General features: G+C 58.3%; 1 protein-coding gene across 1 annotated transcript; it reads left to right on the top strand.

The window, feature by feature from the left end:
• Positions 1-6,326: 6,326 nt before the first annotated feature.
• Positions 6,327-9,256, top strand: TLCD2 (TLC domain containing 2). The gene is made up of 4 exons (XM_067309766.1): positions 6,327-6,508; positions 6,907-6,989; positions 7,879-7,961; positions 8,879-9,256. The coding sequence occupies exons 1-4, from the start codon at positions 6,327-6,329 to the stop codon at positions 9,254-9,256; spliced, it is 726 nt and encodes a 241-aa protein (XP_067165867.1).
• Positions 9,257-12,665: the final 3,409 nt, after the last annotated feature.

The raw sequence follows: 12,665 nt of genomic DNA, 5'->3' as shown, positions 1-12,665 counted from the left end.
AGGTGGCACTTGCTTCGGTGCCACGCGGTGACTTTTGCAACGCAGCTAATCTGGATGCTGGCTGCGGCCAAGCCTCGGCGGCGGGGGAATGGCTTCTGAACGGTGCAAAGGGAGGAAGAAGAAACAAAATCCTCCCCTCTGACAGGGATAAAGACAACAGCGGCAAAGGACTCCTACTCTGTCAGGAAAGTTAAAAAAGGCATTGGCTGTAAGAGTAGAGGCTTGAGCCTAGCCACCGCCTCTGTGGCAGCTAACACCCGGGAGAACGCACAGATGCAAGGGATTCATGGAATGGGATGGTGTTGGAGGCAGATTCTCTGGAATATACTTTGTAAGCGTCTTTGGCCCTTTATTAGGTAACCCAGAGCCAGCTATTCAGAGTGGTTCAGACCTTTGTTTGTAAAACAGAGCAGGATTAAAATGAGAAAGGAAGGAAGGAAGAGAAAGGAAGCGGTGCCCTAAGCCCCCGCAGCGCACAGGTAAGCCGAGCAGTCTCTTAAAGGACCTGCCAGCTGCCTTCGGGCTGACTCACCCTAGCTGAGGAGCTGGCCTCGTATTTTACTAGATATCTTCATTTTTTCTGCATCTCTCCAGCATGACACAGCCTTGCCTGCGCTCCAGAAAATTTGAGTTTATAGGCAAAGATTTAATGGGAGTATCCCTCCTCCCTTCAAGTCCCTATTCCCATCAGCCAGCACAGCACATTTTTCTACGCCATAACGGAGCCGTGGCTTTGCAGACATATAGTTGTCCCTTCTCTGCTTTGCCCCCAGCTTGAGCAGGTCACTGTCTTTTCCTGCCTTAGAAGAGCTGCTGATTTTAACCGAACATTACATACAGAGTCAAATGTTAGGGAAGAACGTTTAGGCACAGGAAGAGGAAGCAAGGTAAAACTGTAGCAGAGCTAAAATGATTAATGGGACATTGCTCTCAGAGCAGCTCGGTTTGTGATATTAATACCGAGAGAATTCAGAAGGGAATACAGCAGGAGAAGCAGCTCTGAAGCTCCTGCACTTATATTCCTGATGCAGGAGTCACTGAGGGGGCTCGGTGACATGCAGAGCTGCACGCCGGGGTTTGGGTGCCCGAGGCATGTGTCCGCCTTGCCGGGTTCGCTCTGAACCTCTCTGAACTGCAAAAACTGGTGGTGTCAGAAATACCCCATGACTGTGCGCGTAACCAGAAAGCACACAGATATCTATCAGGAATTACTCAAGCTTCAGAGTGGTAAACTGAGCAGGAAAATATGTTTATCCCACAGGAGAAGAAGATGGCGAAGGAAAGTGGATTTGCTTATAGGGTAAGAATAATCATATGTGGGGTTTCACATATTCTTCCTAAGCGTTCATGTCTGGCCATAATAACAGATGGGATACTAGGCTGGATGGACACCTGACCCCACGTTTCCCTGTTCTTCTGTCGCATCAGGAAAGGAGGAACCTTACTAATAGCAGCAGGTAAAAAAATCCATACAGTGGACAAATTTGGGGCATGTCAGTTACTAAGACTGTGGGAGAAACATAAGGAATCGAGCATGCTGCCATGCTCGCAGGACTTGTGCCTGTATCACTGCCGTGTGGGACGGCAGTCATGGGAAAGGTCCCACCTGTGGCCACAGGTAGAAGTCATGCTGTGTGCTTGTCAGCAGCGGAGAAGATGCTCGCAAGACTGAAAGCAGCAGGAAAGCAGAAGCAGTCATGCGTCTGTTGGTGGAAATGTTTTTTATCCCATGGTATAGCTGTGCAGCTGGGGAGAAAAGGAGAGGGCACGTGCTTTGTCCAACTAGTTCATAATAGATGGTCCAGCCCAAGGCCTTGAGAGACAGCTGAGCCACTGGCATCCTTAGCTATGCTACACTGTTATCACAGGTTTCTCCTATAGGTCCTGTGCACCAAATCCTGAGCAAAGAGCCTTCCAGTCCTGAGGAAAGAGAAGAAAGACTCCTGACAGACAGAAAAACAAGAATCTCCAGAATGCCTCCGACAACCTCGTTCGCTTTGACCCAGCAAAGACTTAATCCTGCCACGGGCTGGTTTAACGTGTGGGCGAAGCAGGCTCTGCATGGGTGGTTCCGGGTCTCGGCTGAGCGGGTTATTCCTGCACTCCGGGCTGTGAAAGGGACGGTGCCAGCACGCTGCACGCGGCCGGGCAGGGGCAGGCAGCTGGCTGCTGGGAGCACAACACCCTGCTTCTGCGAAGCTCGCGGGAGATACTGTGTTATTCAAGGAACGGTGTCCCTAAGGGTTAGTAAAGGCATCCCTGTCTGCACAGCAGGACACATGCAGGGCCGGTCAAAACGCTGCGGGAAGGAACGGAAGAGTTTTCCCCTTGCAGGGACGAGCTCGCAGGCCTGAGCAGAGGGACTGAACAGACCGCAGAGCAGAGCTAAACTATTTCTCCAGCCAGACAAGATCAAGGCCTCAGATCAGCGGTTACGTGATGCACACTTTGGTATTTCTTGCATTAAATCCTTCGCCTGGGGCTGCGTGGGGGAAAATGGAGCTACAGACCAGGAACAAAAGTAAAAAAGACTCAGCACTGCCAGTTCTATCAGAAACCCTTCAGCTGCTCACCACGCTCAGGAACTCGTGCGCCTTTCTCCTGTGGCTAAGGCAGGTACATCCACACTTCCATCCGGAGTATATCCAGGCCCCCACATGAGCAAGGTGCTCCTGGTTGTGAGCGGTGAGCGCTTGGGCGTGCAATGATTTCAGCAGTCTTCGCAGCTACCTCCGAAACGCTTTGGCATGCTCTGCCGTGTGCAGAGTGCATTTTACACAGTCGATTTTTTCATAAGCGTGGGGTTTACAGACTTCTGAATAAAAATGTGTATACGGAGAGTAGAACTGCCCTGAATCATCTGCCTTCCTACGGCCTGGCAGACAGAGCAGTGACACAGAGGGATGAAGAAGACAGCTAATCAATGTTGGAAGCAAAGCTGCTTGTTTTGCTTCGAAATCTTGGACTCCTCAAATTATGTTAGGTGTGAGCCCGGTCCTGCTTTAGATAAGCAGCTGGCCTTTGTACTTTCCCAGCTGGAGAGAGGTGGATTAAGGGAGCGAGCCTTTCCAAAAACAGGCTCGTGACTTTTGCCAGAAGGACTTTGCCATGTCAGAAGTTCCCACGTCTGTTGGCCAAGGCAAACCCCAGCCAGAGTTCGGGAGCAGAGCGGGCTCCTGTTGGCGTAAGGGACGGTGGAGCTGTGAGAGCACGTCTCATCATGAGGCGACCTGCAAGCGCCCAAACTCCCGTCCACAAATGGCGGGGAGCATCTGGGAGAGGGCACAGTTTACCTGGGAGAATTCAAATTGGGGATGATCAGTGAACTGCTGAGCCTGTACTGTGGAAAATGGAGCATCGGTCCCAGATGTAGCGTAACCTGCTGCAGAGAAACCCCGACCTGCGAGACAAAAAAGCTGGTGTCTGGCGATTTAAAATACTGCCGCATCCTCGATTTACACCTTGGCTGCCACACTGTACAGTCTCCGCTATGGGATTAGGTGTGTTCCCCGTGGTATTATGGGATGGACCCAGGCATGTCCTTGTTTGACATCTGGAAGGAGCCCCCTGCCCTGCTGGGAGCACAGGTACCAGCAGACACGTCCCCAGGCTGGTTGCTCTGCGGGGCTGAGCTGCCTCCCTACAAAAAGGGAGGCAACGGCCTTTGGGGGCTGTTGGAAAACTTCTGGAAATTGGGGTGAAAAGGGGGAGCATCTCCAAATAAGGTGTGAATGCTGAATGCCTTCGGAGCAGGGCCCTGGTCTGCCCGGCTCTGCAGCGAGGGTGCAGGGACCTCTTGTGGCAGCGGTGCCAGAGAGCTCCTCTTCCCCGCTTTGCCGGAAGGTTTCCTGCGGGTCGTGAGGGCTGTGGCTCGCACCTGAATGCTTGGCCTGGTCTGATGGCAAGGGATCCGTTTGTAAGTGGGCTTGGGAGTCTCCGTCTCCGAGAGCAGCCCCGGTTCATTCATCGCTGCAGAGGAGGAAAGCAGAGAAGGCGGAAAACAAGGCTCGTAAGACAGCACTGCCCTATGGCGTGCCCCGGTAAAGTTAAATGAGCTCTGGGCCAAACGGATCCAAAGGTAGTAAAGTTTTTAGTGTTGCCAGAATTGCTGCCTATGCTAGTGCTGCAGTAGGTGGGATCAAAGCCCCCGAACCACAGGCTCAGTTAATCACAGCTTAAATTCCTTCCATTGGGAAGCAGCAGGTAAAAAAATCTCCTCTACCCAGAAATGTTTTAACTGTTGCTGTCCCCAGCCCAAGCTCGGCCAGATGTTAATAATAGAAGAATATTGTTGCTGGTGGAGAAGCGACAGGGCACCCTCACAATTAGGAAAAACAGCATAACCCCAACTTCACTGTCCTCCTAACACCAAGGAAAGGGTCTGTAAAGCTTGCTGAGCTAAAAAAACTGCGCAAGTCTTTCCATTAAGAACCAACTCCTTGCAATTTTATACTGCAATTAATTGTTTAGTGATTTTTCATATAGGTGCCTTGGGCAGCCTGGCTCATCTCTGGCCCCAGCCGGACGCAGACAGCCCACCCTTTCCGACAGACGTCTCATGCTAAGCAGAACTGGTTCTGCATTTGGCCTTCTCAGTATCAAATTAGCCTATGTGATCCTTCAAGTCCAAATACATTAGATTATTTATAATCCTTGAAGCAGTCAGGTCCGCCAAATACTTCAACCAGTGTCTCCCTGTCACTTCCCACTGCAAAATTACGTTGTCTCTTCCGGCTTTTAAGCAAATTTCTGAAGCATGAACAGACACTTTGCTATCTGTTGGGAATATCTCGCCCCCCCCGCTCCCCCTTGTTAGGATCTGATTTGAGCACGCGCCTCCTCAGTAAATCTGAGCTGCTGTCTCTTCCCCCAGTACATCACTTGCTGATGTTCCAGAGTCAGTTACCCCAGCCAGGGCAGCAACTGCGATTTCCAGCTCCACATGCTTCTTTTTAAGCAAAGAGTAACTAGAAGATTTCATCCCAAATTTATACCTCAAAGGAGACGCAGACTTTGACATTAATCAGGGTGTACATGATGACTCACTCTGTCTGCAAAAGAGACGTAGGGACTGCGCAGCATCCATGCTTCTGGTGGCGACATCAAAAAGCAACAAGAGAATCATCAAATTATGGGAAGCAGAAAAAAACATGTAAGAGCAGTATTAAAGGATGGAACAAAAGAAGCTGTGGGTACATGATGCTGAATTCCCACAAGTCCTTGGCAGCAGAGCTGGACTATCCCAGACACTGGAGAGTTTCCTCTCGAGCCCGCATGCAGGACAGGGGGACGGAGGACACTAGTGCTGCAGGCACAGAACCAAACTGCTTTTCTCAGCAAGGTGCTGGGGCATAAAAAGGAGGTGGCTGCCAGTAAGGGCCTTCTTGCTTGCTGAAATCGCAATCGGATCCACCAGTGAGCAAACGAGGGGTCCTCTGGGTCCGTACCCAGGGTCAGGCACGGCTCCCCGGCACCATGCAGCCCTGACGGTGTGCGAGCCACCCTGGGGATGCTTTGGGGCGAAGGACCGCTGCCGCTCCGCACAGGAAGGGTCTTCAGCCTGTCACTGCCGATGTGGAGGAGGGACATCAGCGGGACAAGGAACACGTCCCCGGCTCCAGGTGGGAGCATGCAGGGTGCAGCTCCGCAGTGGTGCTTGCAGCTGGTTTTTAGCCTAGTCTTCGTGTCTGATGTGCAAGTGCCAAGGGAAGAATGACATAAACCCAACTAACACCTATTTCTCCCTCTTCCTGTGTGTGAGTTCTTTCTGCAGGTACAGCTTTGCATGGCGATGATGTGCCAGGAGGGAAAGCAAATCCCGGGATGTCACATAGTCACGCCCCTGGGTTTTAGTGTTTATGTGACTGAGTGGGTAAGGAAGTAAAACTAAAGCGCTTAATGGGGTAATTAACGCCAAAACACTCTCACCTTGCAATTAGCTACCTTCGTTAGGATGAAGGTGAGGGAAAGGAGCATCTGCCAGGGATGAAGGAAGGGGCGACGGAGGCGTGCTGATGCACGGCAGCATCCCATGCAGGTTTAAGCAACTCGCGATGCAGAACAGTGTCCCCGGCAGCGGCAGCTTCCCCGGAGCCACCTCCCCGGCCGCTCCTCGGCCCCCCCCGGGGCCCTCGGGCATCGCTCGGGCACCGGGAGTGCTCGGGGCAGTGCCGGTGCCCGGGACGGTGCCCGGTGGCCGGGGCGGTGCCGGTGGCCGGGGCGGTGCCGGTGCCCGGTGCCGCCGGGGCAGGCGCTCGGGGACGAGGCGGAGCCGGTGCCCACGGGAGCGCGGCGAGGCGGCGGCGCGGTGCCCCCCGGCGGCGCCCATGGCTCTCGGCCCGGGGCTGCTGCTCGTCGCCGGCTCCTTCGCCGCCTTCCGCCTGCTGAACCGCGGGCTGGAGCGGCTGGTGCCGCCGCCGCCGTCGGCGCGGCGCAACCGCTGGAAGTGGCGCAACATCTGGACGTCGCTGGCGCACAGCCTGCTCAGCGGCGGCGGCGCGCTGGCCGGGTGAGCGGCCCCGGGGGACCGGGGGGCACCGAGGAGCACCGAGGAGCACCGGGGGCGCTGGCAGGGACCGGGGACACCGGGGAGGACCTGGAGACGGGAATGCACCTGGGGGTACTGCGATACGGGGGGGGGGGGACCAAAGGGACCAGGGGTCTCCCGGCGCCACCGAGGGGCACGAGGGCACTGATGGAGGATGGAGGCACCGGGGGGAGCAGGGAGGCACCAGGGGCAAGGAGGTGCCGGGTGGGAGGGAGATCAGGGCCACCAGGAGTAGTGGGGGACAGGGAGGCACTGGGGGGATCAGGGGCATCAGGGGGCACGGGAGGCACCGAGGGGACTGGAGGGGGATACCGGGGGGACCGGGGCACTGCCCGGTGCTCACGACGCCTCTCCCACAGGTGCTGCCTCCACCCCGGGCTGCCCGAGGACCTGGCCGGCACGCATCCCCCCGGGGCGCACAGCCTGGTCGCCATGTCCATAGGTGAGGGGGAGCGGGCTGCTCCGCACCCGGGGGCTTCCCTAGGGACTGTCGGTGCCCGGCACCAGCCCCCCGTGCCACGTCCCGGGTGGCGACGTCTCGGGCGCCCCAAACAATCGCCCTATTCTTGGCAAGGACAGTGGCTCCCTTCTGTCCCACGGCGCCCACGGCCAGGAGGTACCGGGCACCAGGCTGCCCACTGCCCGCCACAGTCCTCCTGGGGCAGCCGGGGCTTGGGGGCATCCCAACGGTGCCTATGATATTGGATTCATGCAGGTCCTGCCAAAGCCTCCCCCAAAGCGGGCAGTTCGGACCTCCTGCCTATCCCTGCACTCGCCCCAACCCACCGACGTGGAGGCTGGGAGACCCGAGCTCGTTCCCCCTTTGGCACCTTGCAGAGCTGTTGCCAGCGCCGTGGGCAGTGCTAACGGGCTTCCCAGTGTCGCTACGGCTCAGCAGGGAAGGTTGGATGTCTAAAATGCCTCCATGGGGTTTGCTGCTGGCAGCAAATCCTGCTGCTACCAAGGGCTCCAAGCTCAGAAGAGCTCAACAGCGATCAGTCCCAGGACAAGACCCTCCCAAGGGTGAGGGTCCAAGTGCTGGGTGCACTCACATCTCGCCCTCCACTGGGCACAGCACCCAAGGGATCAGCTAGTTCCTCTCTCCAGCAGTGCATCCTGCAGCGCAATTGCAGGAGGGATGCAAAACTCACAGCAGTTTCCTCCTCCCAGTGTGTGTGGTCCCACGTGTGACCCCCCACCTGCACAGCAGAGCCATAGCCATCACTGCCCTGGAGGGTCCTGCATGGCCCCACCGGCTGCAGAGGCTGCTGCTCCCGGGCTGAGCCCCCAGCCCATCCTGGCCCCCCTGCTCACGGCATCTCTGTTCCCAGGTTATTTCCTCGAAGACTTCGTGGACATGTTGTGCAATCAGAAACTTCAGCAGTCCTGGGAGCTGCTTTTCCATCACTCCGTGGTGAGTCCAGCGGACGCTCTGGGGGGTGCAGCACTGAGGGGGAGTGGGTCTGAGGACTGCACCTCTCATCACAGGGGTAGTCGGCGAGGTGGGGACGGACCCCCAGCACTTGCTCCACCAGGCTGGGGCTGGCAGGACCTGAGAGGGGCTCCTGGTTCTGCTGGGTCTGCCATCACTGCAGAGTCCAGCTCTGCTGGCTGCTGCTGGCTGCTGCTGGCGAGTCAGAAGGTCATTTCCACAACAGATCTAATTCAGGCCAAGACAGTGACTTAGCTAGCGGGGAGCGGATAATCTCATTAAAGAGCCCGTACAGAGAGCAGCATTGCTGGAATAAACTGAAGAAAGGTCCAAGTATGCAGCAAAGCAGCCACAGGGCGCTCTAGTGCACCAAAGCCGCTTAATCCCCTCCACGTGTCTGTCCTGGGGAGAGTCCCGGAGCCAGCAGCAGCCGTAGCCCCAGGCTGTACGTCTCCCCTCTTGCTGCATCATCCTGCTGTTTTTCCACATTCACTGTGGGAGGAAAAACCTGCTGGACCACAAGCAACAGCATTCCCCAGGCCAAAAGAGCAGGGTTAGATCTGGCTGTTCCCCTCTCCTTTTCCAGCCCGGAGTTTGTAGAAGTGTCTCCATCTCCTCTGTCTGCCCCTTCCTCCCACCAGAAGAAAACGCTCAGGCCTCGTGCAAAGGTGGCGAGACTTGATCTCATGCTGGAGGCAGCAGCACCAGCTGGAGACTGAGATGCTGACCAGTGGTTTGGCACTGACGTGACAACGGTTTGCACCTCTGCTCCACATTGCATCCAAGCATGAAGGGCTCCAGCTTGCGGCGACTGAGAGCTGCTGTTCCTGCAACCACCTACACCCTCCTGAGGAGACATCAGCTCCCCGGTTCAGCCTCTCCTCTTTTCTCTTTCTCAGGTGATCATCTGCTTTGGTATTGCAGTGGTGCTCCATCAGTACGTCGGGTTTGCCCTCGTGGCCTTGCTGGTGGAGATTAACTCCATCTTCCTCCACCTGCGGCAGATTCTGCTCATGGCCAACCTAGTGCACACCACCTGCTACCGCCTCAACAGCATCATCAACCTGGGCACCTACGTGGTGTTTCGCATTGCCACACTGGCCTGGATGACGCGGTGGCTCTTTCTCAATCGGGAGAACGTGCCCCTGGTGACGTACGCAGTGGGCACGGTGGGCATGGCAATCATGACACCCATGAACATCATCCTCTTCTACCGCCTGCTGCGTAGTGACTTCTTCAAGTCCAGCCGGGAGGTGCAACAGGACAAGGAGAAATAGCCCCTTTCCCTGCAGGGTCCAGGGGATGAGCAGCCCCGAGGCCTGTGGAGAAGGACAGTGAGGAAGAAGAGCAGTGGAGAATGAGCATGGGTATTTCAGTATCTTGCTTGGAGGATCCACACTAACCAGAGCACCTGGGCTGCTCCAGCAGCTGCAGTTCCTGGGCCCCACGCTGCAGAGAAGGTGCTCCCGGACCAGGTGTTGGGGCCCTGCTTCCCCTGCACCTTTGGATGATGTGGTCGGATACCTGGGAGCTGCTCAAGAAAGCCCCGACAGGTCTCGCAGCTCTGTAAGGCCACCACTAAGATGAAAAGGGAGCAGGGAGAAGAGCGTTGTTTCCCTGCTGCTGTTCCGGACAGCCGAAAGCTGCCATGTGTATCTGACCCCTTTGGTGCTGCACCCTGTGGCATGCCACTGGCTGAGCACCAGCACTGCCCATGGGCCAGCATCATGGGGACCTTGCTGCCAGCCCTGTGCTGTCCATGGCACGTCCCACCAGGCAGGAGAGGCTCCAAGGCTTCACCCTCGAGGCCAAGTCCAGCAAAAGCCAAACCCTGCACGTGTGAGTCCTCCCCGAGGAGATAGTCCCAGGTGGGTGATGGAAGGAGAGGCTGACATCAGCCCGCGGTGAGTCCGGCCCAGGCAGCAGAGCGCCGGGCAGCGGGTGCATCGTCCCTGCACTAGGGGACCGGCTGCCAAATCCTCCTGGCACCTGGACGTGTTTCCAGTGTCGCTTCATTCCCAGGTGCAACAAGTCCCCCTGCACAAGCGTGGGAGAGAGCGAATTGCTGGCCAGGATGGGGCTACGCGGTGGTCACTTCCCACGGAGGAGGGGTTGTCAGATGGGCCAGATTTGGGCATCTTTTAGGAATGAAGAGTCCTGCTCCAGAGCCCCCGTAACGCTCCTGCGTGGCAGCAAGCGCTCATACTAACACGAGCTTTTAATAAACAGTTGCAAACGAAACAGCTTGAGGGGAAGGGGCTCAGAGGGGAAAAGGGACTGTGCATCCCGGGCTGCCCCAGCGGGGCCAGAGCTCAGCACAGGCCCACGTCTCCCCCTCCGGAGTAAAAACACACCGTACACATCACAGTCTACCTCTGTTAGGGGTTTTTTCCCTCTCCTTTCTACGGAAGCGTAAGGGGCAGCAGGACTGCCCACAGCTCTCCTCACGTTGCCTTTTCCCTCCCGACTCCCATGCGCTGCGCTGCTCGCAGGGGCCCAGCGCCTTGCAGAAATGCAGGGTCATCCCGCTCAGGGTTACGTGTGCCCGTTTTGAGAAATCCGCTGGGGCTCTCTGTCACGCTCTCTGTCTGGCAAATAACCCTTAACGTGCAATTTCTCCGCTGGTTTGAACCGGCAGGGGAACAGTCTGAAACGACCAGCCGTGCACTGCTCGGGGTGGGTGGCTTTTGTCTCGAGGAGGAAAATAAGGGCTCAGACACATTTCTGTTTGGACAGAGAAAGACGAGCGACGCATGTGGGTAGTGGGAGGCTGGAGACGACTCGTGGCCAAAGCTGCTTATGCTTCTATTTGGGGACAGCGCAAGGAAGCTTGCAGGTGCAGGGTTTGGGTTTGTCACCCTGGGGCCCGCGGCGGTTATTGAGCGCCCGTGTGTCTCGCGCAGCTCCCAGCCGGGGCAGAGCGGGCAGCCAGCGCTGTCGTTTGGATTTGGCCCATTTCTGCGCAGCTTTTCAGGAGCTGCCCCTTCCGCAGCGCGGCCGCTCTGCCTCCGCGCCCATGCAGCAAGGCTCGCTCTGTCCTCCTGCTTCTGCCCACGCCGGGCACGTTCCTCAAGGCCCGGATTGTGTTGCCGCATTCCTGCCGTCACGTGGATATCATGCAGCCCCGGCACGCGAGGACAGCCGGGGTCATGTTATGAAGGGCACCCCCCCCCCCTCACCGAGACCCCCACCTGACTGAGCACACGCCGTTTTTCTAGATATCGCACCTGCAGAGCAGGTGCGTGCGGAGGATATCGCAGCGGGGGGTTGAGCCGGGGAAGCCCTGTTCTGGCGGACTCCCTGAGCAGACGTGATTTTCCTGCAGTGCTGATGGGGGCTTCGCAGCTCACGGCGGCCGGACGCTTGGGTACCGGCTGCTTGTCTGTCCTGATGATAAATGCTGCGGCCTTGATTTTGGGAAGGGAGCCTGACCCTCCGTACAGGGCCGGGTTAATGGGGCACGGACGCCCCCTCCTGTTGCCCGAAACAGCAGGGCGTCCCTGCCGTGCCCAAGCCCTGACGCGAGCGACCGCCCGTCTGGTGGCTGCGGTGCGTTAACCCCGCTCGTCTTTCCGCGACGTGTTGTACCTCACGTTTTCACAATATACTGAGCCAGCCCAGAGGCTGAGTGACGGCTGCGCTCCCGGGGGGAACAAGGCAGCAGGCCCGAGGATGGCGGCTAATCGCCGACGTGCTGACGGCCCCGGTGCCGGGCGCTGGTGGGAAGGAGGCCCCGTGCTCCGGCCGTGGGGTGGGTTGGCCCTGGGCCTGGGGGGGGGACACGTGAGCACTGTGGGGCCACGTGGGCTGGCCTGCGTGGGCACTGCCACTGCCCCTGTGGGGCCCGCGTGCTCTAGCCCTGCCCCACAGGTGTCTGTGGGGGGGGCCTCACCCCACAGCACCCCAAAAGCACCCTACGGAAGCTCCCCCTTGGCCCACGAGGCCCCATGGGGAGGCAGAGGCACCCCACAGAGGGTCCCCCTCAATGCCCATAAGGCCTTTTGGGGGAGGCTCTTGCTCCCCAGCACCGCATGGAGGGTCCCCCTTGACCCACAGCACCCCATGGGGGGGCCCTGCTCCCCAGCACCCTATGGAAGGTGCCTCTTGCCCCCCAGCACCCCATGGGGGTGTCCCCCTCAATCCTCGTGAAGCCCAATGGGGGGGGCTCACCCCACAGCACCCAACGGAGAGTGCCCGAGACCCCATGGGGGGCCCCTCGCCCCCAAAGCACCCCACGGGGGGTCCCCGTCACCCTAGGAGACCCCATTGAGGGCTCCCTTGCCCACCAGCACCCCCCAGGACCCCATGGGGGCCCCCCTCAGTCCCCAGAAGGCCCCATTGCACGGGGCCTCACCCCGCAGCACCCCACGGAGGGTCCCCTTCGCCCCACAGGGCCCCGAAGGGCCCCTCGCCCCCCCCCCCCAAGCACCCCATAGGGCCCCCCCAGCAAGGCCGGTGACGTAAGTGAAATGGGCCAGGCGTTGTCCAATCAGAGCCGTCGCCGCGCTGTCGCCGCCGTTCCCCCCTCCACCAATCGAAACTCCGGGAGGGCGGGACCGGGGGGGAAGGTCTCCCTATCGGAAGTGTACTCCAGGCACGGCTTCCTTTCCTCTTCCGCCTCTTGTCCCGCCCCCTACCGCGTCTCCGCGTTCTGACGGGATGCGAGAACTGCCCGTGAGGCATCTC

The sequence above is a fragment of the Apteryx mantelli genome, chromosome 22 (assembly GCF_036417845.1).
Source record: "Apteryx mantelli isolate bAptMan1 chromosome 22, bAptMan1.hap1, whole genome shotgun sequence".
Lineage (NCBI taxonomy): Eukaryota > Metazoa > Chordata > Aves > Apterygiformes > Apterygidae > Apteryx > Apteryx mantelli.
The sequence above is the reverse complement of the archived record's forward strand: the minus strand, read 5'-3'. Positions and strand labels throughout refer to the sequence as shown.

Coding starts and splice junctions, on each gene's coding strand:
- TLCD2 (XM_067309766.1), top strand. CDS start 6,327: ATGGCTCTCGGCCCGGGGCTGCTGCTCGTCGCCGGCTCCTTCGCCGCC. Junction 6,509..6,906: donor GGCGGCGGCGCGCTGGCCGG/GTGAGCGGCCCC, acceptor CCTCTCCCACAG/GTGCTGCCTCCACCCCGGGC. Junction 7,962..8,878: donor TGCTTTTCCATCACTCCGTG/GTGAGTCCAGCG, acceptor TCTCTTTCTCAG/GTGATCATCTGCTTTGGTAT.